General features: G+C 36.5%; 2 protein-coding genes across 2 annotated transcripts; one reads left to right on the top strand and one right to left on the bottom strand.

Moving 5' to 3' along the window:
• Positions 1-4,060: 4,060 nt before the first annotated feature.
• ca4c (carbonic anhydrase IV c) lies at positions 4,061-8,486 on the top strand. Its single transcript, XM_061740730.1, has 7 exons — positions 4,061-4,172; positions 5,503-5,667; positions 5,792-5,937; positions 7,414-7,506; positions 7,606-7,672; positions 7,874-8,037; positions 8,298-8,486. The coding sequence occupies exons 1-7, from the start codon at positions 4,061-4,063 to the stop codon at positions 8,484-8,486; spliced, it is 936 nt and encodes a 311-aa protein (XP_061596714.1).
• Positions 8,487-12,166: 3,680 nt separating this feature from the next.
• Positions 12,167-22,948, bottom strand: asl (argininosuccinate lyase). Its single transcript, XM_061740843.1, has 16 exons — positions 22,777-22,948; positions 22,433-22,627; positions 20,674-20,757; positions 19,974-20,030; positions 19,762-19,859; positions 19,587-19,664; positions 18,700-18,777; positions 18,557-18,609; positions 18,387-18,449; positions 18,166-18,280; positions 16,864-16,948; positions 15,513-15,572; positions 15,335-15,418; positions 13,888-13,968; positions 12,626-12,732; positions 12,167-12,479 (listed from the first exon to the last, which is right to left on the bottom strand). Exons 1-16 carry the CDS (start codon positions 22,789-22,791, stop codon positions 12,335-12,337), a joined length of 1,398 nt encoding a protein of 465 aa, XP_061596827.1. The 5' UTR covers positions 22,792-22,948; the 3' UTR covers positions 12,167-12,334.
• Positions 22,949-23,721: the final 773 nt, after the last annotated feature.

Genomic DNA, 23,721 nt, shown 5'->3' with positions numbered 1-23,721 from the left:
TTCATGGGATAGTGATTCTCTGGTGGAAGAACAAAGGCCACTTCAGAAACACTAAGCTGTTAATAACGACTGATTTGGCCACCAGGTGTCTGTCTGCAGTCTCTCACACACCTGACAAGTGCTTGGGGTCACTTTCCCCTGCTGTTCTTTGACTAACACACACACACACATACACATACCTTTTTGGTGCTCGTGAACATCTCCCTCCCACCCTCAAATGCTGCTCCGAGTCGGCATGTGGAGACAGCAGACAGTCAGTCCATGAGGAGCTGCTGCTGTCCCTGTGTGGGTCCCAGTCATGGGTCTTTCTCTCTACCTCCTTACTCTTCTGCTGTCGCAGTGCACAGGTAGGACACATTCACACACATGCAATGTACTCGGACCATACGTGTAAATCAAGATAAGGTCATGGATGTGGTCAGTTTCAGGGGCCTGGATGGAAAACATGCCAAAAGCTCTGCTGATAATGGTGTTTGTAATTCATTTGATTTAAAATCATCTTCACTATTGTTGAGACAAAAAGGACTTTTTCTAACTAAGAACCAGTATTATTTTCATTATCGAATTCATAGTGAGGTCTGTAATTGCTTTACTGGTTAATAATAATAATAATAATAAAAAAATAATAATAATAATAATAAAACTTTATTTATATAGCTTTTTAAAAAGGGCTTCAAATAGCAGCAGATAATTAATACCAGTAAAACAACTTGAGACAGCAGGAAAAACATGCTATAAAAGAATTTCAAGAGCAGGATTCCCTTCAATAACTGAATAAAACCAGAAAGTCATAAAAGGCCATCTGATAAAAGTAACAGTAACAATATTAATAAGAAAAATAAGAAGAGGAGATATATATATATACACATATATGTATGATGGTGAGAACTCATGATAGTATCTTTAAATTTCTTGTTTTATCAAAACAACAATACCAAGTGGAAATTTTCTGTATATATATATATATATATAAATATATATATCTCACAAAAACAATACAAATAATTAAGAATAACTAAGAAGATAATTACCTTTTTACTATTTTTTTATTTAGCTATTACTTGCAAAAAGTAGCAGATGATGCTTCAGTGACTGACTTATTAGTGAAAAGACAGAGTTAGTAAACTGACTCACCTACACAAAAATATTTGTCTAAAAAGATCTTATCTTTCAGCATTTTTGACCTCACATAAATGATCAAACAAGAGCACTTGTAAAACTTGGCTGCTTTTCTGTGCATTTCAAAGTCAACTTCTGATCTCTAAGAAGAAAACTTTGTCATTCTATTTTTCAAACTTTCCAAAATGTCTTTTTAAAGACTAACATTGTTTGAATGTTTCATTTCAGTATTCTTTTTTGTTTTGTGAGTTGGTTAGGGAAAAAAAAGTGTGTAGTTACGAAAAGAGTAAATGGAAAGAAATTAAAATAAAATAAAAGAAAGCTGGTGCTAACTGGACTGTGTTGTGCAGTTCAGACCGAGTGAGACGAGTGAGCCAGGTGGAGTAAAGCCAGCCTCCACCTGTGCATTGTTCTCCTCTGGTGAGAACTGTTGTCCCCTTTCAAAGAGCGGCATTGTGGGAGGTAGCTGGGTTAATCTGTGCTCCTATATTAACTAAATGGTTCTCTACAGAAGCTCTCATTCCCACCAGAGTCACACAGTGGAGCGTCATTCACATCAGCAACACAATCCACAAATGCTGCACAAAACTAAATGACTTCATCAGCACCTGATGGGGTGGGGGGGGGGTTGTTGAATGCAGCAATGGAAGCACTGAAGGAGTTGGATATCCACTTCACACTGACTATAATCAGTGTCTGTTTCACAACAGACATGGATTAAGATCTGGCTCCAGCTCATCGTCATAGGTAGAAACATAATCATGTGAGAAGATTAATAACTCGTAATAATATATAACCCATATTTTAAACCATTTGGGACAAGGTGTTGAATGTCAATTTAAAAACAAAGTGCAATAATTTGGAAATCTCATTAACTCATATTTTGTTCATAAAATAACATAGAAAACAAGTTTAAATGAAAGAAATGTAGCACCTTTACTCTTTATAGGGCAAATAACCATATTTGGTTACTTCAGTAGAGCTACATGATTTTTTTCTGTGCAAAAAAAAAAGCACTTTAATATTCTCCACTAACCCTAAAGTATTTCATTGACTACCCTACAACGCATTAACAAAAGAATAAGTTAGTTTTGATGAGCAAGCTGACCATTCCAACATCACTAATGCACCCCCACACCATCAGAGATGCTTTTAAAATGTATACTCTTAACAATTTAGATGGTCCCTCTCCTCTTCGGCCCAGAGGAGGCAGCGTTGGTGGTTTAGAAAAATATTTGCAACTGTAGATGGAAAGGTCCTTATACAATGCTCTCTGGAATTTCCATCTCAAAATGATGCCTCTTCGTGATGCTGTGCCACCTGAGGGCCAGAATATTACAGGCATCCAATAATGATTTCTCATTGTCTCATATGTACAGAGATTTCTACAGTTGATGATATTAAGTCCTGCAGATAATTAGTTTCACGACGGTCTTCTTATTGCCACTTTCTTCACCAGTTTCTGTTGCCCATTTCCTAACTTTTTTTAGACTTATTGGTGGCTTCAAATTCAAGATGAGATACTCTTATTGAAAATGGTAAAATGTCTCACTTTTGACACTTGATTCTTTTTCTGTGTTGTATTGTGGGTAAATATGGGTTTATGAGATCTGTAAAACACTGCATTATGTTTTATTTTATTTTCGTTTTATTTATTTCCTCGTCCCAACCTTTTGGAAATGGGGTTGTACCTTAAAAAATAACTTTAGTCATCGGATCATTAGCAGTGTAAATAAGTGCTGGAGCTGACATTCAGCTGTGGCTTATTTTGATTTGCCATTTCATGTCACAAGACATCTAATAGAAAACAGTCTTCTGTACACAAACATTATTTAACGTTTGTTTGTTACACCAGCTTGCAAACTGTATAATAAGGTCACATGGAGAAATTAAGAATAAACATTATATTACCGTAATAGTATTAATAAACATTTTGGGGGTTTTTTCCTCAAAAATTGCAATAAAAGTCATCTGTTTTTATTTGAGAATTGTCAAACCTAAATTTCATGTCTTAGTTACACTCAGAGGTTGGATTAGACTCAAAAAGCTTTCTGACTAAGGACTTTAGGACTGCTAAAGAGGGACTCAGTATGATGCAGCCACAGAGGGGACGTGGAACAGTTAAATGCGCAAATGGTTCCTCTTTATTGAATTCATTTTTTTGAGCTTATAAAGACTTTTGTGGAGACAATTTTGAGTAAGGAGTTGCTCTTTGGCAACAAAAGTTTTTTTCTTCTTCTTGTTTATTCTCAAAATTGAGTCCTGTTTGTGATGTTGCAACTTAAAAAAGGCCAATCGTGGATAAACAGTCACAACAGCAGCCCTCTGGTTACCAGCTACCAGTGAATGTGCTGCTGACGTCCCCGACCCCCCAGTCTGGCCTTCAGCAGGAGGGCCCCCCCTTATGATCCAGGTCCTGGTCCAGGTTTCTTCCCTCCTAAAGGGGAGTTTTTCTTGCCACTGTTTGGCTTAAGGTTTTTCTCCCACTAGGGGAGTTTTTACCTGCCATTGTTTATGTTATAATTGCTCGGGGGTTTATGTTCTGGGTCTCTGGAAAGCGTCTAGAGACAACTTTTGTTGTATTAGACGCTATACAAATAAAATTGAATTGAAATTTAATTGAATATGTAGGCCATGCCATAAATGAAAGACCCCGTAGTTGCTTTTTTTTTTGGTAATATATAAAAGTTGCATTTAAAAGGCATAACATCCTGAAGATTTTTAAGAAAAGGAGAATGGTGTGACTGTGTCACAAACCATTAATGTGTTATTCACACATTTAAATGTATTTAAATTCGTCTAAATCTATATTGAAATCACAACAAGTATAAGAATGACTCACTTTTTTTAGTTTGTAGAGGTTTGCATTGGGCTGCTCAAAGTTAAGCTGCAGGAAATGAGCACAGTAGAGAATCAGCTGGTGAGGATGCTGACTGAGACGATGTCGTCAACAAGAACGATGTGCAACTCTGGACGATGTGAAGTGACTGCTGTGTTTTTTCCTCCAGCTCAGTGGTGTTACCAGAGCCAGTACTGTGATGACACATGCAAAGGTAAGACCAGATGGAAACACTGGCAATGTCCGTCAACGGGAAAAAGAGGCGCATCAAGGAGCCAGACAGTTAAATCTATCACAGTGATTTTAACCTTGTTAACCCAATATAATTCAATAATTATATACAGTATAGTTATAATAATTTCCCAGTCCTATGGCATCAATAAACAGAGGTGTCAAAAGTATTCACATTTATTACTCAGGTAGAAGTATAGATACTAGAGTTTAAAAATACTCCTGTACAAGTTGAAGTATCAACTCAAGTTTTTTACTCAAGTAAAAGTATAAAAGTACTGGTTTCAAAACTACTTAAAGTATAAAAGTAAAAGTAATGTAAGGGGGAAAAAAGCCATTAAGGACAAAAGCCATTGAAAATGAATGCATCTTAGTATAATGCAAATATATTAAAGAACCATATATGTGTACTATTGAGCATTAACATGTGTTTCAGAGAGCAGGAGATATGATGACTAGTTGCCTATAAGTATTGTAATGGTGCAAAAAGTCAAACTTCAGAGGCATGTTATCATTTATCCTAACCTTTATTGGAATGTACATCCAAGTTTAGTTGCAGGAATCTGAGGGAACGGATGTAAGAACAAAACTGGACAAGAACATCTGAAACAACCACAACCAAATTCACTCTATCTGGATGGAGCAATTTAACTGGATAGTTTTTTTTTAAAGGCCGAAATGAAATAGAGTAACGAGGCTGTTTTTAAAATGTAAGGAGTAAAAAGTACAGATAATAGATAATAGAAAGTTGGTACTATAGGATAGGCTTTTATAAGCATTTTGCTTCAGCTTATGCCTTTTCAGTTATTGTTCAACACATTTTTTTTGGTTTTGTATGAAATGTTAATGCTGTGTACAATGTTTTTTTGGTGTTGTTTTGTGTTGCAATGACTGAATAAACTTCATTCATTCATTCATTCATAATTGCGTGAAAATGTAAGGAGTAAAAGTAAAAAGTCGTCTGAAAAATAATTACTCCAGTGAAGTATAGATAACCAACATTTCTACTTAAGTAAGGTAACGAAGTATTTGTACTTTGTTACTTGACACCTCTGTCAATAAACTACATCTTTATCTTCTTTCATAGTGTTTCAGTCTGAGGGCCGTTCTTGTCCTTGTGACAGAAATGAGACTAAATGTTTCTCCATGTTGTTACAGCTGGATGTAGTCGCTCACAAATGCCAACATGTGGAGCCTGAAAAATATAATGCATTTTTAGGAGGACTGACTTTGTGATCTTGTTCTCTCAGTAGGACCAGAGGTTCATCTGCTGCCCTTTAAATATCTTTTCTGTGGCTGTTTGTGTCGTTCAGATCCAAGCAGCTGGGAAACGTTGTTTCCCCGCTGTGGAGGATTACGCCAGTCACCGATTAACATCGTCACAAATAAAGTGCACGTCAACAACGCCCTGCCACCCCTCAAGTTCATCGGTCACACCGACCCAATCAACATCACCGTGACAAACAAAGGACACTCTGGTAACAGAATGTCACTGTTTAAAAACCCAAATGACAGATCTGTTCTGCTCCTCTCCAGTCTGCGTCTTTGAAACTTTTGCATCACCTGATTCCTTTCAAATCTGAACGTGTGTCTTCCCTGCAGCTCACTTTGCTCTGCCACAGTCCGTGCGGCTGACCGGAGGAGCTCTGCCGGGTCACTACAGAGCCGCCCAGTTCCACTTCCACTGGGGCAGGACCGGGAGACCGGGTTCAGAGCACACCATTGACGGAGAAAGATTCCCCATGGAGGTACAGGAGCCGACATCTGCCACGTTGCTCTGGGTGTAATAATGGCAACACCTTTTACTAAAAACAGCAATCAGGTTCAACTACGACCTTCATTAGTTCATTAGACTGCAGCGGCTTCAATCTACGGAAGAGGATTAAGCCGGGAATACACTCTGCGATATTTTAAATCGTATGAGACTGCCCCATCTCACACTGCACGACTAGATCGCGGAGTTCAAAAGTTCAGAGCCCACGATTTAGGGTCTCACACTGTACGAGCCGATGCTCGGATGCGACCCGTCTGCTCACACTATACGATCATAATCCTCCCGTCGGACCTCTGTGTACTGGAACTCAAGGCCGGATTTGGGGCAGGGGTGGGCTGTTCCAACCCAAGCATGCGTCCTGCCCACCTGATCAAAGGTTATGGGATCCTTTATTTTTTTATAATTATATATATATATATATTTAAAAAATCCCAAAATATCTGTACCGTTTCTGATTGGGTGTGTGCACTGCGCATCATTTTTTGACACAACAAAGAATGCATACCGCAAAAGTTGTGTCTCGGCGGAGGGACCCGGGCCACTGAAGATAATAAAAATAGAATTCTGTGACTAAAGTCAAAATTCTGACTTTTTTCTCTGAATTCTGACTTTTTTTACAAATGAAAAAAAAATAAAAAATCCTCCCTAAATTATTTTTGTTTGTTTTAGGTTTCTGAGAAAAAAAGTCTGAATTGTGACTTTTCTCTCAGAATTGTATTTTTTTTTCTTCAGTGGCCTTAATTCTCTTCCCTTTCAACCAAAACTACTTAAAGACATTTTTATTTAAGTCACATGTTAGCAAATTTTTTAAAACTTTTTTTGTGTTGATCACCTAAAAGGTTTATGATACTTAATTTCTCCACCACATTGCAGTTTGTATAACAACATATCCAGTGGATATTTAAGAAAATACACCATGGCTTAAAAAAGCATTTCACTGGTCTTATATAATAATAAATACATTAATAATGTTATAAATTAGTTCACATTTATTTAATGGGTATTTGACAATAAAATCAGGTTCAGCCAGCCCGTATTAAAAATGATCACCTTTTTTTATTAAAGAAAGGATTAAGTGCCGATAGAGGGTTGATTAATGTAGATGTGTACTACACAAGACACTGCAGTGAAAAGAAAAGTGATTCTCAACTGGTGGGTCACGACCTAAAAGTGGGTCGCAGGCCTTTGGATCAGGTAAAGCTACATTTTTTATTTTAATTTTTTTGGAGGTAATTCTCAGTTGTTGCACTTTTTTGTTTAATGTTTGCTCATGAAATTGTTGTTTATTCTGTACAATCTGAGGTTTTAACTGCACCATCTCATCATTAAATAGATGTGAGAAGTTGAACATTTCTCTAGATTTGGGTCACAGCTTGTCATTAAGGGTGATGGTGGGTCCAAAGCCGGGCTAGTAGTAGTTTATATTATGATATTATTTTTGTCTGAACAGCTGCACATAGTCCACATCAAAGAGCCATACGGCTCTCTGGCCGAGGCCCAGCATGATATGGCGGGTATCGCTCTGCTCGCCTTCCTCTTTGAGGTAATATATTGTGATGTTTTCTTCTCCAAGACTCCACATTTCTGTGCAAATAAAACTAACTACACTTGAACCGTAATGTTGATTGTCTCGTGTTCACAGGAAACAACAGATGATAATCCTTCCTTGGACACAATAATCGCTGCTCTGGGCAGAGTGCAAAACAATGGTATCTTTTTTTAGATGTTATAAAAAATAACTACATGACAGGATATGAAATAACAGCAAAGATCATATAACAAAGACAACTTAATAATGGAAAGTTGCCATAAAGGAAATTGCCGTAACTCATATAGTCTGTCCACGCTTAAATCAGCTGAACACTTTTGGTGAAGCTTAACTTTGATTTCTCCTTTTTTACTGTGTCAAGGAAGCACCACAGTGATCTCAAACTTCCGCATCAATGACTTCATCCCAGCGTCCAAGGACCTTCACAGTTACTACCGCTACGTGGGCTCGATGACGACTCCAGGATGTGAGCAGGCAGTAGCCTGGACGTTGTTTCACAAGACGCTGGCCATCAGCAGCAAACAGGTGAGGACCCTGAACGTAGCACGCATACATGTTATACATGTTACATGTTATATTCCAGTAAAATGCCTCCAAAGCTCTAGCAAAAGTGGGAAATAAATACAGAAGGTCTGAAAAATCAGTGCTATTGCATTTGTGATGTTAAAAACTATCTTATACAGCAAATAAATTTGCTGTATAAATAAAGAAAATTGCTACCATTGTCAAAAAAAAAAGTTTGCTCAGCTCTTCTGCTATTAACACGTTTTTTCTCTCCTCCTCAGCTGGATGCAGTGGTTAAGCAGTGTCGGTTCTGGACAGGAATGCCCATGACGGACATCTTCAGACCCACGCAGCCTCTGGATGGCAGAGTCGTGTACCGCACCAGAGCGGGAGCAGCACAGAGGAGCGTAATCCATCTGTGGTTCAATGTTTTCTCCGTCGTCCTCGTGACCACGGCTCTCATTCACTAAGTCAGCACATGAAAACACCAAAGGCGAAGCAACTGCAGAAATACTGATGCATTTGCTTTGAGCCCCCCCCCCCAAAAAAAAAAAACAAATGCTTTTATGTAAATGTCTATGCATAGTAATAAATGTAGTTAGATTAACACCGATTATAAACTAGGATGGTCACAGCAAGACGACAGTGAAAGCGACCCACTAACATCATCTCAACTCCAGCAGCTCTGGTCTCAGTGCAGTGTTATGGCTCTGCTTCACTATACTGAATATTATCTCGTGATTACATGCGTTACTCTGTGGATCAGAGGTTGCTGTTATCACAAAATGCTAATTTAGTAAGAGAATTTGCCACTCTTACCCATCAGGGGTTGATTGCAGGTGTAATGTGCTTGTATATGTACACTTGTACACTTATCAAACTTAACGCTCATTTATGTCATTCCTGAATTCAAGTGTCTCAGTTTTTTGCCATACAAATTACAAATGATGAAAATGTTTGGGTCCAAACTAGCTGCATGTCTGACAGTGTGACGATGTTGGCAGATCAGCCCTCAGAATATAAAAGAAAAAGTCCATCAGAAGGACAGCAGTGGCAATTTTGTACATATATTTATGGTTCCCAATTGATATAGCCTTGAACATTTTCACACATGCACTGCAGTCATAAAATGTTGCAAGAATGCAAAAGTTCAACAGAAATCTGGCCAGAATTTGTTGCAATTTTACCCGGCCTCCAAATGTGTGCTACCAATACAAATCCATCCATCCTTTAACTACGCTCACGTATTCCCATGTGATGGGGTCTGCTGGAGTCTATCCAGGTTCTCTTTGGGCAAAAGGCATACACCCCTAGACAGATGCAAATAACCTTTGTCGGTTTATTTACTTTTCTACGGACATGTACAGTATGTTCAGTACTCGAGTTGTAAAAAAAAAATCCGAGGGGATGGTGGATTTTATCATATGGGGATATTATATATATAATATAATATATTACAAATAATAGTACTGACCAAAACACCTGCAGAAATACTGCAGGAATGACATAGCAGCAGTTAAATGCAGCCTTCTGTAAGCTTTAAATATCCACTGGGCTTACATCAAATACATCAAAACACAACAATAAAGAACAGTTTTCTGAACTTATCAATATGACTCTGTCCTTCACAGGATAAGTAAAATGGATCACTGCAAAAACTCAAAATCTTAACAAGAATATTTGTCTTATTTCTAGTTAAAATGTCTCATTTTAGTAAAATAATCTTATTACACTTAAAACAAGACTCATCACTGGAAAAAACAACAATTTTCACCTGTTTCAAGTAGATTTTCACTCGAAATAAGTAGAAAAATCTGCCAGTGGAACAAGATTTTTTTGCTTGTAATAAGAAGATACATCTTGTTCCACTGGCAGATTTTCCTACTTATTTCAAGTGAAAATTTACTTGAAACAGGTGAAAATTGTCAAATAAGTTATTTTTCTGGTGTTATTTTTCTGGTGATGACTCTAAATGTTGAAATAGCAGTAAAACCACATTCATTGATGAAATGACATAAGGGATGGAAAGGGGGTGCCATCCCCCCTCAACTCCAGTACTGAGTATGTTGCTTTCAATAGTCACTCCGATATTGTGAACATTTCCTAAATATACCGTATCCCTTAAAAAACAGAACACCATCCATCCATCCTAATGTGCTGTAAACAAATACGCTGAGATTTCTTCATTTTATATATTCTGCATACATTTTACAACTTGTTCTCCTTCATTTGCACTCTACCAAGGTGCCACCAAAATACATCTCCAGCAGAGTCTTCCTCTGTTGTACGGGTGAACAACTGCAGCAAAAGTCAGAACACAAGTTTCTTAATTCTCCACACATTCTTCCACGTTAATTTGTATAAAAAAAAAAAAAAAAACACCCTGAGTTGTCTGAAAGACTGAATATTGTAGTTAAATATGAGATATATCTAAATAGCTATACATAAATGTATGACACAAATGTTTTAAAGTTCTTATGAGACCTTCTCATTTCATGGAGCATCATAATTAGTCTAAAATAGAAATGTAGCATGTGGTTTTCTGACCAGCCAGTGTACCGTATATCCAGTAGTGATGAGCTGTTTTCATGCATGCCAAGCATATAATAATTAGTCCTGACTGAATATCAGCACAACCACTTTTTGAGGATCCTAGCATTATTTTTTTTGCAGTTTATATTAAAGTCCTCTAGTATAGGTTCTTAAAACTACTTCCATGCCTATAAATGGATATTTTCTTGCTTCAATAATATTAATTACTCCAGTAGTAAATTTTAGAGATGCTCTGATTGCGTTTTTTTTAAGGGATGATTCTAATGTCTGCAAAGTTCTGACCGATAGATTTTGACTGTCTCTCAGGTACCACAATTTACCACTTACAATCTTTATTTATGTAAGACTGGTCCTGATAAAACACTGACCATCATTACTTTAATGTCCTCTAAAACTGTATCAGGCTGCAGGATTGTCTCGCATAGAAAATAAAATAGTTACAACGCCTGTAAGGACTTGAGGTGTATCCCCCTCCATGGACCAGATTATGCGTTATTTTTCTCTTTTCTCCCTTTGCACACATTTCAAAATATAAAAGTGCAACCCATAGCAGGGGAAACGTTTTCTCTTCAAACCCTCAGCTTAAAACAAATCACTGCATTGGGGTAAAAAAAAAGATGGATGCCACCCAACAGGAATGTTCGATCCCCAGCCCCATCACACGTCAAAGAGTTCCAGTTACAAGTCACTTTTTTAAGTAGCACCGAGTGCAAATGGAAAAGTGTAAGGTGTAGTAGGTGGGGTATCTGGTTTCTGAGAGCTTAATGTGCTAAAAGTCCAATCACAGCCAGTCAACCAGAAAATCACATAATTCTAATCGACAGCCGAGGAAATCTCTAGTGTTTGTATAGAAACTTGTTTCTGTGTGAGTTTTAAATAGCATGTCAGAAGTAGTGATTTTCTTAGATTTGTTTTCAACATGAACATTAAGTGTTGAGTAAAAAAATGTAGGAGTTTTTTCTCTTCCTTTCCTTTTTCCTTTTTTTTTGAACAAGCTGAGGGACTTTCCTTTTACATTAACTGCTTATTCACTCCATCTTTTTTACATTTTTCATTTATAGGATAACAAAGTGTTGGATAATTAAGACATTTAAATGTACTGTACTTTTGTTTATATGTGGGAAATTAAAAGAGTTCTAAGTGTTCATGAATTTGCTGTGATTCTCTTCAGGAGTAACACCTTTATATTATGCAATAATGAAAAGGAGCAAATAAACATAAGAATAAGCAGAATAGTTCAAATGAACAGACTGTTTATGATTTGATACCTAATTCTCTTTTTCCTGCTTTATACATAACTTTATTGCCCCATCTGCTCACAAATAACTAACCTGTAAACTAAATAACTAAAAAACAGACTGTTGTCCCGAATATCTGACCAAACCTGGCTCTCCAGGTTCAAATGCATCATTAAATCAACGCCGAACTTTAAAGGCTGCAACTTTAGGCAGATAAACTTAGTTAAATCAATAAAAGGGTATATTATTAGATAAGCTGCTAAATCCCTTCAAATTGTTAAATGGTGAGGAAGAAATCAGCCTTAATAGTATTTGTAACAACACTGTTTATTGATTTTGTTAGAATGAGCTTGTGCATCCACAGATAACACATCATTTCACATTTACTTCAAGAGGAGCTTGTTTTAAAGGCAGTTTGGTTTTCAAGTTCACAATAATTCACTTTGACCTGGATCTAAGAGTTCATATTGATCTACATGTTTGCAGTAAACCTGATTCAGAATTGTAAAGGTGTTATTTGGTGGAAGTCACTTTGCCTGTTTTTTTAGCCAGTTTCTCAGGTGCTCCACCTGGGCAGAGACGCTGCTCTTGGCGGTTCCTCCGGGAGCGCTGTACTGCTCCACGCTGCTCCTGTAGTCCCACACCGAAGACACGTCGCTTTCAAACAGAGGGCTGAAATCACCCAACGCATAGAGAGAAAAGAATAAAGAAGAGATTCAAAATCATGAGAAGATTTTTTTTTTTTTAAACACCAAAAAATGGTAAATATGGTAAAGTTGCATGTTGTGAGTAAGTGTGAGAGAATGAGAGGAAGTCACCTAACAGCAGTCAAGTCTTGCATGGTGAGCTGATTTAAGCTGATGCTTTTGGATTCAGCAGCAAACACAGCTTTGCCAGAGAGGCCGTGAGCTTCTCTGAACGGTACCTGCATAATTCAATAATTATATACAATATAGTTATAATAATTTCCCAGTCCTATGGCATCAACAAACAGAGGTGTCAAAAGTATTCACATTCATTACTCAGGTAGAAGTATAGATACTAGAGTTTAAAAATACTCCTGTAGAAGTTGAAGAATCAAGTCAAGTTTTTTACTCAAGTAAAAGTATAAAAGTACTGGTTTCAAAACTACTTAAAGTATAAAAGTAAAAGTAATGTAAGGGGGAAAAAAGCCATTAAGGACAAAAGCCATTGAAAATGAATGCATCTTAGTATAATGCACATATATTAAAGAACCATATATGTGTACTATTGAGCATTAACATGTGTTTCAGAGAGCAGAAGATATGATGACTAGTTGCCTATAAGTATTGTAATGGTGCAAAAAGTCAAACTTCAGAGGCATGTTATCATTTATCCTAACCTTTATTGGAATGTACATCCAAGTTTAGTTGCAGAAATCTGAGGGAACGGATGTAAGAACAAAACTGGACAAGAACATCTGAAACAACCACAACCAAATTCACTCTATCTGGATGGAGCAATTTAACTGGATAGTTTTTTTTTAAAGGCCGAAATGAAATAGAGTAACGAGGCTGTTTTTTAAATGTAAGGAGTAACAAGTACAGATAATTGCGTGAAAATGTAAGGAGTAAAAGTAAAAAGTCGTCTGAAAAATAATTACTCCAGTGAAGTATAGATAACCAAAATTTCGGTAAGGTAACGAAGTATTTGTACTTCGTTACTTGACACCTCTGCCTGCAAGTACAGAACACGACACCAAACACTCGTAAACATCTTTCTGCTTTTGCTATGATTACACCTGTACGTCACGGGAATCATTTTTCACCCATAATTCATTTTCCTCAGAGTCAGGGAGTTTTCTACTTGGTGCAGATAAGAGGAAAAACATTGCAGTATCTATCTTCTTTCCTGTCTTGACCAGGAAACTGAGAGATCAATAAATACAGGTGATAGACAAGAACTGCACCCTACTCAAGGAAACCAGCCCCAAATAAATTCACAAAAGTTGTGAATTTTCCTAAACTGATAGAGACTTTTAATAAAACCCCCAAAAGCACACGTCCAGCTCTTTAACGGGGCATCTTTTGAACAGGTTGTGTTTGCTGGCACTACTCACCCCTTTCCTCACCAGGTAGTAAGCCAGATCCGTGGCCAACATGTCTGGACTAAGAGCAGCTTCCATCACACTCGGATTAATCTGAAACAGAAGAAGCAAAGGAAACTAGTCTCAACGGTCTACGACTACATTTTTTTTCCCTTTTTTTTATATTTTTACTAGTCATTTTCAAAGAGTACATCACAGCTCATTTAAAAAAAAGTTTTAAATGGCCTGGTATTAGTGGCTCTTTGACTCCTTTACAGCCACATTGTCATGTTGAACAGATTTCAAAGATAGTTTACAGGAGAGGACAAGCAATGATGTCACATGGTGACACAGGTAGACAACAAATGCAACACTAAAGTTTTAAATGGTACTATTGTTAAACAGTACATATTAATAAAATACACAAACATGTGCAAAGTATCTCCTTTCTATCAATCAATCGATCAATTCATATTTATTTCGAGCAATAAACATAACATAAGTTACCTGCGTGCAACATAAAATTAAACAAATACCTTTTATCAGGTTTATCAGGTGCAGGTTCAAAATACAAATTAATTCGTCAACACTCGAAAGGGAGTGGGAAGAAGAAAACTTATTTAATCCCACCCCTGTTTCTCATTAACAACTTGACAGATTTTTTTTTAAGGCTTCCTCCTGTCTCAACATTTGAACCAAAAAAAATGAAAAAAAGACCTATATCAAATTATAATTTTTTTTTTCTACAGTTCACCTCACCTAAATTCACACACATTGTGGCTACGAAATGCAGATGCATTTCATGGCCACAATGCGTGCAAATCCAGGAACAATGTATATAGTAATATTTATAGTTAACCGTTAACTTATATTTATAATAAACCGTTAACTTATATTTATAATAAATACCAGCAATGGTAAGAGTAACAATACCAGAAGGTAATGGACATAGACATATAGTACATACATACACGTCAGTAATGGTAAGAACAACAGTACCAGCAGGTAATGGACAATACAAACTTACTAAATGAGGAACAACAATTACAATTTCAAATCTATCTGAAAATAGGCAAATGTTTGGCTACATCGCCCAGCCCTACAGCTCCATAACCACGCCAGCCATTATGTTTTCTGAAATTCAAAAAGAAGATACAGCCATATGTGCAGCTGTGAGTAAAAATTCAGAAGCTGGGTCCTTTTACTCTGAGCTCCTGTAACTTAACAGTGTCCTACACATCTGAACGATCACCCAATTAAAGATTTTTAAATGTAAGGAACCACAAACAAAGGGATACAGTTGTGTAATGCCAAAGTTGTAAGCTGGTGATTACGTCAGACACTTTAATATGTATGTTGTCAAGCTTTTTTTTCTTTTTTTTTTGCAAAAAAGTATAAAATTGCCCAATTATAAGACTCAAAAAGAAAAAAAATATTTATTTTTATTTTTCACGAGAGCCAAATGATCTAGATCTCTGACCTTGAGAGTGGACATGACTCCAGTTGTCACCTGCAGCACGGCCTGAACAGTGTCAAAGCAGTCAAACATGGCCTCCTTATCCTCCTGACGACGGACAAAGAGAGAGACAGCAGGATATTAAATAGGCAAAATACAGGAAAAAAAAAAACGGTGAAATCATGCAGATGCAAGTACTTACTTGCAAATCTTTGTTGTAGGTGCTGGGCAGACCTTTCAGTGTCATCATGAACCCTGCACACTGAAATACACACATAGATTATTCATCTAGATTTTTTTTTTTTTCAAAAGACTTCAACAAATTACAGAAGAAGGTAATATTGCAAGTTTATTTCTCTCTGCCTCTCAAAGGTAAAGTGGTTCAGTGATCAAGCTTTGCTGAATTGCCAAATATAACAACGACAGCTGTGAACGTTGTGTGAAGCCTCATCAGAGTCATAAAACGCCTTGCAAGCATCAATATTTTTTCCTGGCATTAATGTTTCCTGACATTGTGATAACTGTTCAACTGATACTGATTTTCCCACACCATCATAGACTGAATTTAATTTGGATTCTGTACAAATACTTCTGAAATGTTCAGCAGTTATAGCTTTTACTGATACAACAACAGAACATTCTGACCATGTAGTTTAATATTTTGCATCTCCATCAATTTTAAACAAATGTAGACGGTTTCACCCTTTAGGTAAAAAAGTGTTTACTCCCAATGATCTCAAATAATTATACATTTAAAATTTACAATAAAGCTAAAGCCTTGAGATTTTTTTTTAATTCAAACTTTTTATAGGAAGAAATGATAAAAAAGGCAAAAATGCAGATGACCTTTTAAAGGAATTTGACATTAAAGGAACCACCATGCCATCATCATGATGACAATATGTGAAACCATTACAATGAAGAAAGAATGTGTGTGTGAAGTAGGGAATAAAATGTAATGTCCATATTGTTATGTAAATACTATGCAAGGACATTATTTCTATGAAAATTTTTTATATTTCTTGGGCAGTTTAAAAAATAATATTTGAACTCCATTCAATCAAAAGTAGCTAAAATATGCTCTTGAGCCACAAAAACTGTTTGATTTATTGGAAGAACTGCCCCCTTTTTCATGTGTTTTGCCCTTTGAACAATTGGGATTAACAGAATAACGTTACTGTGGACTTTATTTGCTGTTACCTTGCAGTAGATGCTTTCACAGAATAATAAGAACCATCAAGAAGAAAATAGAAGATCCTCATAACGTCAGTGAAGTGATCCAATACTGTTTTTTTTTCATTTCAAATAAGGACTACGTTCTCCCTGCGTCTCCCCCTATAAATTAAGCATCCGTTGCTTTATGTATTCTAGATACACTTCATCTTACAAAGACAAACCAAAGACTTATTTTAATATAATTCTTACATTTCCAGATATTAAAAAAGGGAGAAAAAGTGACTTATAAGTACATATGGAGGCAGAACTTTAAAGCCTTTTTGTGAATAACGCACAGATGGCTCAGTTTATAACATAGATGTATTTTTTTGTCTTACTCTGCCAAAGACACGACCTGCTTTGCTCCGGATCAGCTCCAGACTGTCGGCGTTCTTCTTCTGAGGCATCAGACTGCTGCCCGTGCTACACATGCAGATAGAGATTGAAAGAAGGAAAATAAAGCATAAGCAAATAAAAATACAGAAGTTCATAGCAGAAACACCAGAACGGAGATAAAACATTAACTGCTAGTACGTCTAGTTCATCCAAACTCAACTGGCAGTTAAGACTTACACTTATCTTGTGATAAAATAAACAGTGTTAAATCAGATCTTACACTTGTGAGAGCTGCATTTATTCAAATTTTAATCATAAATTATTCTATCAGCAGCAGATTCATGATCTCCCCCAAATGGAGCTGGCTTGGGTCAATCTTTTCCAACATTTACAAGCTCACAGGTTTATTTTTTGATGAGTGTCTGCGAGTACTCTTCATTCCTACCCGTGAATTTTCCTAGATGCTTCACCACTGACAAGCGCCTCTTTTCCATCTCACCCCTCACTGATTAAATGGTGATTTTAAACAACAACTGTACCTTAAAACAGGCTATTTAAAAATGAATTATGAGAAACAAGTATTCGCTCAACTATCTACTATATCCCAGAACTTGACATGTGCTGATGTTAGAGGATAATCTGTTTTACTAAATCTGAGAGAAGTCATGTCTCTATCAACATACTGTATCTACAAATTAATTTCTGTAACTCACATAGGACTTGCACAGTCCTTAAAATACTGTATTTTCCGCACTATAAGGCGCACCTTAAATTAATGACGCATTTTAAAACCTTTCCATATATAAGGCGCACCGCACTATAAGGCGCAGTAAATATATGGTAAAATACCGTACTATAGTGGCTGGGGTTGAGTTACGTATCTACCTGATGGAGCTGCGCTACAGGAAATGCTACAAAATCCTACAGCAAATGCAACAAAAAAAACAAGAAGAAAGGTACTGTATGTCAAACTTTATTAACAAAATAAAAACCAGCTTTACTCCGTCTCGTCAAAGTTGCCATTATGCGAGTCAGCGTCGCTGCTGTTGTCTTGAACGTCTGTGACGATTCCTGACGTTTTTAGCGCCATTACTTCGTCGACACCAACTACAGTAGCTACAATCCCCCTGACTACAGTAACAGAAATTACTGTAATGATCATATATAAGGCGCACTGCCGGTTTTTGAGAAAATTAAAGGCTTTTAGGTGCACCTTATAGTGCGAAAAATACGGTACTGTAAGTCTGAGTCATATAGTCAAAACAATCCACCTTCAGTGACAACCAATCAATAAATAGACTGACCTATAGGCGTCAGAGAGTGTGATGAAGGAGAACTCTTTGGTGCTGTACAGCATGAGGTCCTCAGCCACCTTACTCAGGTGTGTCAGGCACAGTGAAGCCCAAAATAAGAACTCCACTAAAGAGAAAAAATAACTTGTGAAATGCAAAAGATTTGCTGTACATTAATTACTTAAATCCAAAATATTCTACGTTATCTGATATGAGTGATAGACAGTACATACCAACAAAGTCTCTTTGGCCTGTGGCGTCCATGCTGTTTAGACTGACGCTATCAAATTCCAACTCTACCAATGCAGGGTAGGAAACATTGTGTAAAAGTTTTTTTTTTAAATGTATCAACAGAAACAAATATGTTCTGATTAAAAAGAGACAACAACAATGGTGAACCGACCTCTCCGCAGCAGCTCCCTGTCAATATCAAATGGTGTTCCAGCAATTGCACCACTGGAAAAATAAAATACAGGGACATGTTGATCTTAGATCACGTCCAAGAGTCAAAAAATCATCAGACAAGGAACTAAGTTCACAACAAACCTGCCAAGAGGTAAGATATTAACTCTGTTCTTGATGTCCAGAAGCCGCTCCACGTCTCTACTCAGAGCAACAGCATGACTGGGGAAAGAGCAGAGGTGTCAAGTAACAAAGTACAAATACTTTGTTACCTTACTTAAGTAGAAAATTTTGGTTATCTATACTTCACTGGAGTAATTATTTTTCAGACGACTTTTTACTTTTACTCCTTACATTTTCACACAATTATCTGTACTTTTTACTCCTTACATTTTAAAAACAGCCTCGTTACTCTATTTCATTTCTGCCTTTAAAAAAAAAAACTATCCAGTTAAATTGCTCCATCCAGATAGAGTGAATTTGGTTGTGGTTGTTTCAGATGTTCTTGTCCAGTTTTGTTCTTACATCCGTTCCCTCAGATTCCTGCAACTAAACTTGGATGTACATTCCAATAAAGGTTAGGATAAATGATAACATGCCTCTGAAGTTTGACTTTTTGCACCATTACAATACTTATAGGCAACTAGTCATCATATCTCCTGCTCTCTGAAACACATGTTAATGCTCAATAGTACACATATATGCTTCTTTAATATATTTGCATTATACTAAGATGCATTCATTTTCAATGGCTTTTGTCCTTAATGGCTTTTTCCCCCTTACATTACTTTTACTTTTATACTTTAAGTAGTTTTGAAACCAGTACTTTTATACTTTCACTTGAGTAAAAAACTTGAGTGGATACTTCAACTTCTACAGGAATATTTTTAAACTCTAGTATCTATACTTCTACCTGAGTAATGAATGTGAATACTTTTGACACCTCTGGGAAAGAGAAGCACAAAAAAAGAGTTGACCATCTTATTAAAGATGGGAGACGAGAACTCTAAATGTTCCCTCCAGGGTGTCACCTCAGAATCCAGTGGCTCCATCTGATTGGCTGAGCCCTCTGCATGTGGGTGTATCCAGGAAAAAGGACATCAATTTCACTGTGATTAAAACAGATGTGATAAGAGACTCTACATACTAGAGCAGAGAAACAAGCAATGCATTCTGTAGTCGTCTACTGGTGTGCATTTGTGTTACATTGCTGCCCGCTCCACCATGGTGGATATAAGCTGAAGAGAATTGTCTGTCAGGTTTGCGATGGCATCTCGCATCCAGATCCTCATGTCAGTCACCACCTGGTCAACCAAAACACACCAGTGTCAAAAACGCTCTATTAACTAATCATTACTGTTAAATAAGACATTAAATGCAACCACAAACAGTGCTGATTTATTATTTTAAACACAAACCTGGTCATTTCTGCTCCTGCCAGTGTGCAGCTTCCCTGCTGGTGCACCAATCAGCTCCTAAGAAAAGGTTGTTAGGAGATTAAACTATGTTTTAGTATATGTTCCATGTTTATTTAACTGTTCTTTACAGTTACCAATTCATTTCATCTATACTTCTATAACTTTTAGACTTTTGAGATTCAATTGTTTTGTTGTTGTTTTTACTACTTTCAGGGGTGGGATAGTTTGCATTCATGTTCTAAAGGGAGAGTATTTTCTTAGCCAAGCCTGATCGTCTCAGTTTCTTCCACACATCTACCAGCAAAATTATTACAGCTCCAAGGCTAAGCTATTTGGTTCTATCATTTAAAAAAAAACATCCTATGTACAGACTCCTCGTGGCTTTTGTGTGCAAGAGATCTTAAATAATAAAATAAATTGTTGTAAGAGTTGTTGGATCGATTTAGTGAAACAAAGATTTCAATATTTGCTCTTGAAATCTAGTGCACTGATTTAAATTTAACGAAGAAAACAATGAAATGCAGTATATCAAAAGAACTTTAAGTTTGCAAATAATTGCATGACTTAAGTAAATATACTTGGTTACATTCCACCAGTGCAAAAGATCACCAATACAACAAAAAATGGTATTGTATACAAAAGTGCCTAGGTGTTATATATGGTACATACTTCTCTAAAGCAAAGACAAGCTATGCATTACCGTTAACCTGCGCTCATTGGCAGTGTGAATGTCTTCATCCCCGGCTTTGATCACAAACACACCTTTGGACCACTCCTCTGAAATCTGCAGAAAAAAAGAAGGACTGTGTAACTACATGGACCTACAATGCAACCAAATGGCTGGGCAGAATTGAAAAACAAATACAATGATTTTTACAACAAAGTTTAAATCTAATGTGCTCATTTAAGTTGAACTGTTGGTCTAATGACACATCAAAATAGAGGCACGCTGAAAAATGACCTGAATAAAAGAGTAACTGAAGCTGGCAGCTGTCACATGATGATACTATTGTTCACGGCACATTCAGCAGAATGCAGGAATCCTGCACCTTTGCACATTTTCGGCTGTCAGCTATGAACCAGAGTCCACACCAAAGAACAAAAAAATGATGCACATAACCACACATGCAAGTGTACCGTGTGAGCTTGTACTAATGTGGCATCTTCTCAATCTTCACTGTTATAGTCCATGTTCCAGACCAGATATCAGAACCACTCAAGGCGACCAAACTTGCTTATAATTTTTGAAAATATCCATGTCCTTAGAGGATATTTTGGTATGATAACCCTTCCTGAGTGGCAGCTGTATCATAGTTATCAGCTCATGATCTTACCCACCCCCTCCAGAAAACTACATTTTAGATGCTGGTGCATATCCTGGTTTAGACTCATGTACAGGATATCTGTCAATGTTTCACAATATTGTCTTTGGTATCATTTTAAAGGGGACCTTTTAAGCAAATTCATTCAAGCTAAGATGTGAATCTTTCTGACCAACGTAGAGGTCACTGCAGCTCTTTAAACTATAAACAACACACATTTTTACACAATTTGCACCTAACTGATATACTATCATTTAGCCCTGTGTCATCTAGGAACAACAGAGACACAAAATACAAAAACTGGAATACTCACAGGACCATAAGGATTCAGGAAATGTATCACATCTTAGCTTGAATGAATGCTTAAAAGGTCCCCTTTAAAATATTAGTACAAATACTTCGTTACCTTACTTAAGTAGAAATGTTGGTTATCTATACTTCACTGGAGTAATTATTTTTCAGACGACTTTTTACTTTTACTCCTTACATTTTCACACAATTATCTTTACTTTTTACTCCTTACATTTTAAAAACAGCCTTGTTACTCTATTTCATTTCGGCCTTTAAACAAAAACTATCCAGTTAAATTGCTCCATCCAGATAGAGTGAATTTGGTTGTGGTTGTTTCAGATGTTCTTGTCCAGTTTTGTTCTTACATCCGTTCCCTCAGATTCCTGCAACTAAACTTGGATGTACATTCCAATAAATGATAACATGCCTCTGAAGTTTGACTTTTTGCACCATTACAATACTTATAGGCAACTAGTCATCATATCTTCTGCTCTCTGAAACACATGTTAATGCTCAATAGTACACATATATGGTTCTTTAATATATTTGCATTATACTAAGATGCATTCATTTTCAATGGCTTTTGTCCTTAATGGCTTTTTTCCCCCTTACATTACTTTTACTTTTATACTTTAAGTAGTTTTGAAACCAGTACTTTTATACTTTTACTTGAGTAAAAAACTTGAGTTGATACTTCAACATCTACAGGAGTATTTTTAAACTCTAGTATCTATACTTTTACCTGAGTAATGAATGTGAATACTGAAGACACCTCTGGAGCTTGCACTAATGTGGCATCTTCTCAACCTTCACTGAATCACTGTTATGCTTGAGTATCACTTTCACCTGATTCATCCCTTGTAAAATGCTCTCCATCTCCTCGGTGCTGACCAGCAGGGCCTTCCCCAGAGCCTTCACATACGCCCTGCTCCCTCTGATGTCAGCATCCCACATCCTCTGGTCATACGTGATCGATGCATTAAACCTCTCCATGATTGGATCGGTGTCTCCCACGAAACGACCTCCCCAAAGTTTATTTCCCTGTAAGAAAGGCAGGATGGTAAAAAATAAACTTTATGACACTATTTTTTGTGGATTACTGTTGATTGTTTGACAGCTTGTTTTGTTAGCGAGCAGCTGACTGCTGCAACAACAACACGTGAAGACCAGTCTCCCCTCTTCAGTCTTACCTCTACATTGGCCATATCATTCAACAGCGGATATCTTGATTTTTTTTTTGTCCCGTAGATTAGTTTTGGCTGGCTTGTCTTTAAAAGGCAACGTTTAGTTAGAGCTGTGAAAATGAGGCTGGTTTGTTTTTTACTGAAACAACTGGTGTTACTTTAAAAAGCGTCCGCGGAGACGTGACAGTCGGTTGCTACGTAACGGCCCGTCACCGCCGAGAGGGGCGGTGCTTCACCCAAACCCTTCCGCAAGAGCCAAAAATAAAACTGTCCTGCATTTATGGACATATATATTTGACAGCAGCTGCATGCCCTGCAAAAGCACCCTTACAAACTATACAGTTGTTACTTCTTCCATTCTTATTTTTGTTATTCTTATTCCTATTTTTTTCTGATGTCTCCTACATTTTTGATCAGTAGTTCTTGAACTACAATTTTATATTATTTTATACATGCTACTTGTTTAAAGACCAAAGAGATATTATTTCAATAAATAATTACTGAGGGAGGAAAACATGTTGACTAATCAAGGAGTTAACATCTCGTGCTCACCTTCATGCATAGATATTTACACGTATATATAATAATAATAATAATAATAATAATAATAATAATAATAATAATAATAATAATAATAATAATAATAATAATGATAATAATAATAATAATAATAATAATAATAATAATAATAATAATAATAATAATAATAATAATAATAATAATAAATCAAGTTTATTTATAGAGCACTTATAAAAGATCTCAAAGACGCTTCACAGACACAAAAATAAAACATCGAGATCAAGAATATTAAAATAAAAAACTACAGGATAAAAAAGACAAGAGATAAAAGATAAGATAAAGGATATATAGATGCGCGTATATATAGATATATATATGCACGTATATATCTATGGTCTTTATGTCAAAATGTTATTTGAAGGGCAACAGTTG

This window comes from Cololabis saira, chromosome 14 (genome assembly GCF_033807715.1).
Source record: "Cololabis saira isolate AMF1-May2022 chromosome 14, fColSai1.1, whole genome shotgun sequence".
Taxonomy (NCBI): Eukaryota; Metazoa; Chordata; class Actinopteri; order Beloniformes; family Belonidae; genus Cololabis; species Cololabis saira.
Note: the sequence above shows the minus strand (reverse complement) of the source record. Positions and strands in the feature narration are given on the sequence as shown.

Bases quoted from the DNA above. Each gene is read 5' to 3' on its own strand.
- ca4c (XM_061740730.1), top strand. From the start codon at position 4,061: ATGTCGTCAACAAGAACGATGTGCAACTCTGGACGATGTGAAGTGACT. The intron at 4,173-5,502 runs GTAAGACCAGAT...TGTGTCGTTCAG, and splicing joins CTGTGATGACACATGCAAAG to ATCCAAGCAGCTGGGAAACG. The intron at 8,038-8,297 runs GTGAGGACCCTG...TCTCCTCCTCAG, and splicing joins TGGCCATCAGCAGCAAACAG to CTGGATGCAGTGGTTAAGCA.
- asl (XM_061740843.1), bottom strand. The intron at 13,969-15,334 runs GTCAGAGATCTA...CTTCTGTTTCAG, and splicing joins GAGTCATGTCCACTCTCAAG to ATTAATCCGAGTGTGATGGA. The intron at 12,733-13,887 runs GTGAGTAGTGCC...TGAATTATGCAG, and splicing joins ACTACCTGGTGAGGAAAGGG to GTACCGTTCAGAGAAGCTCA.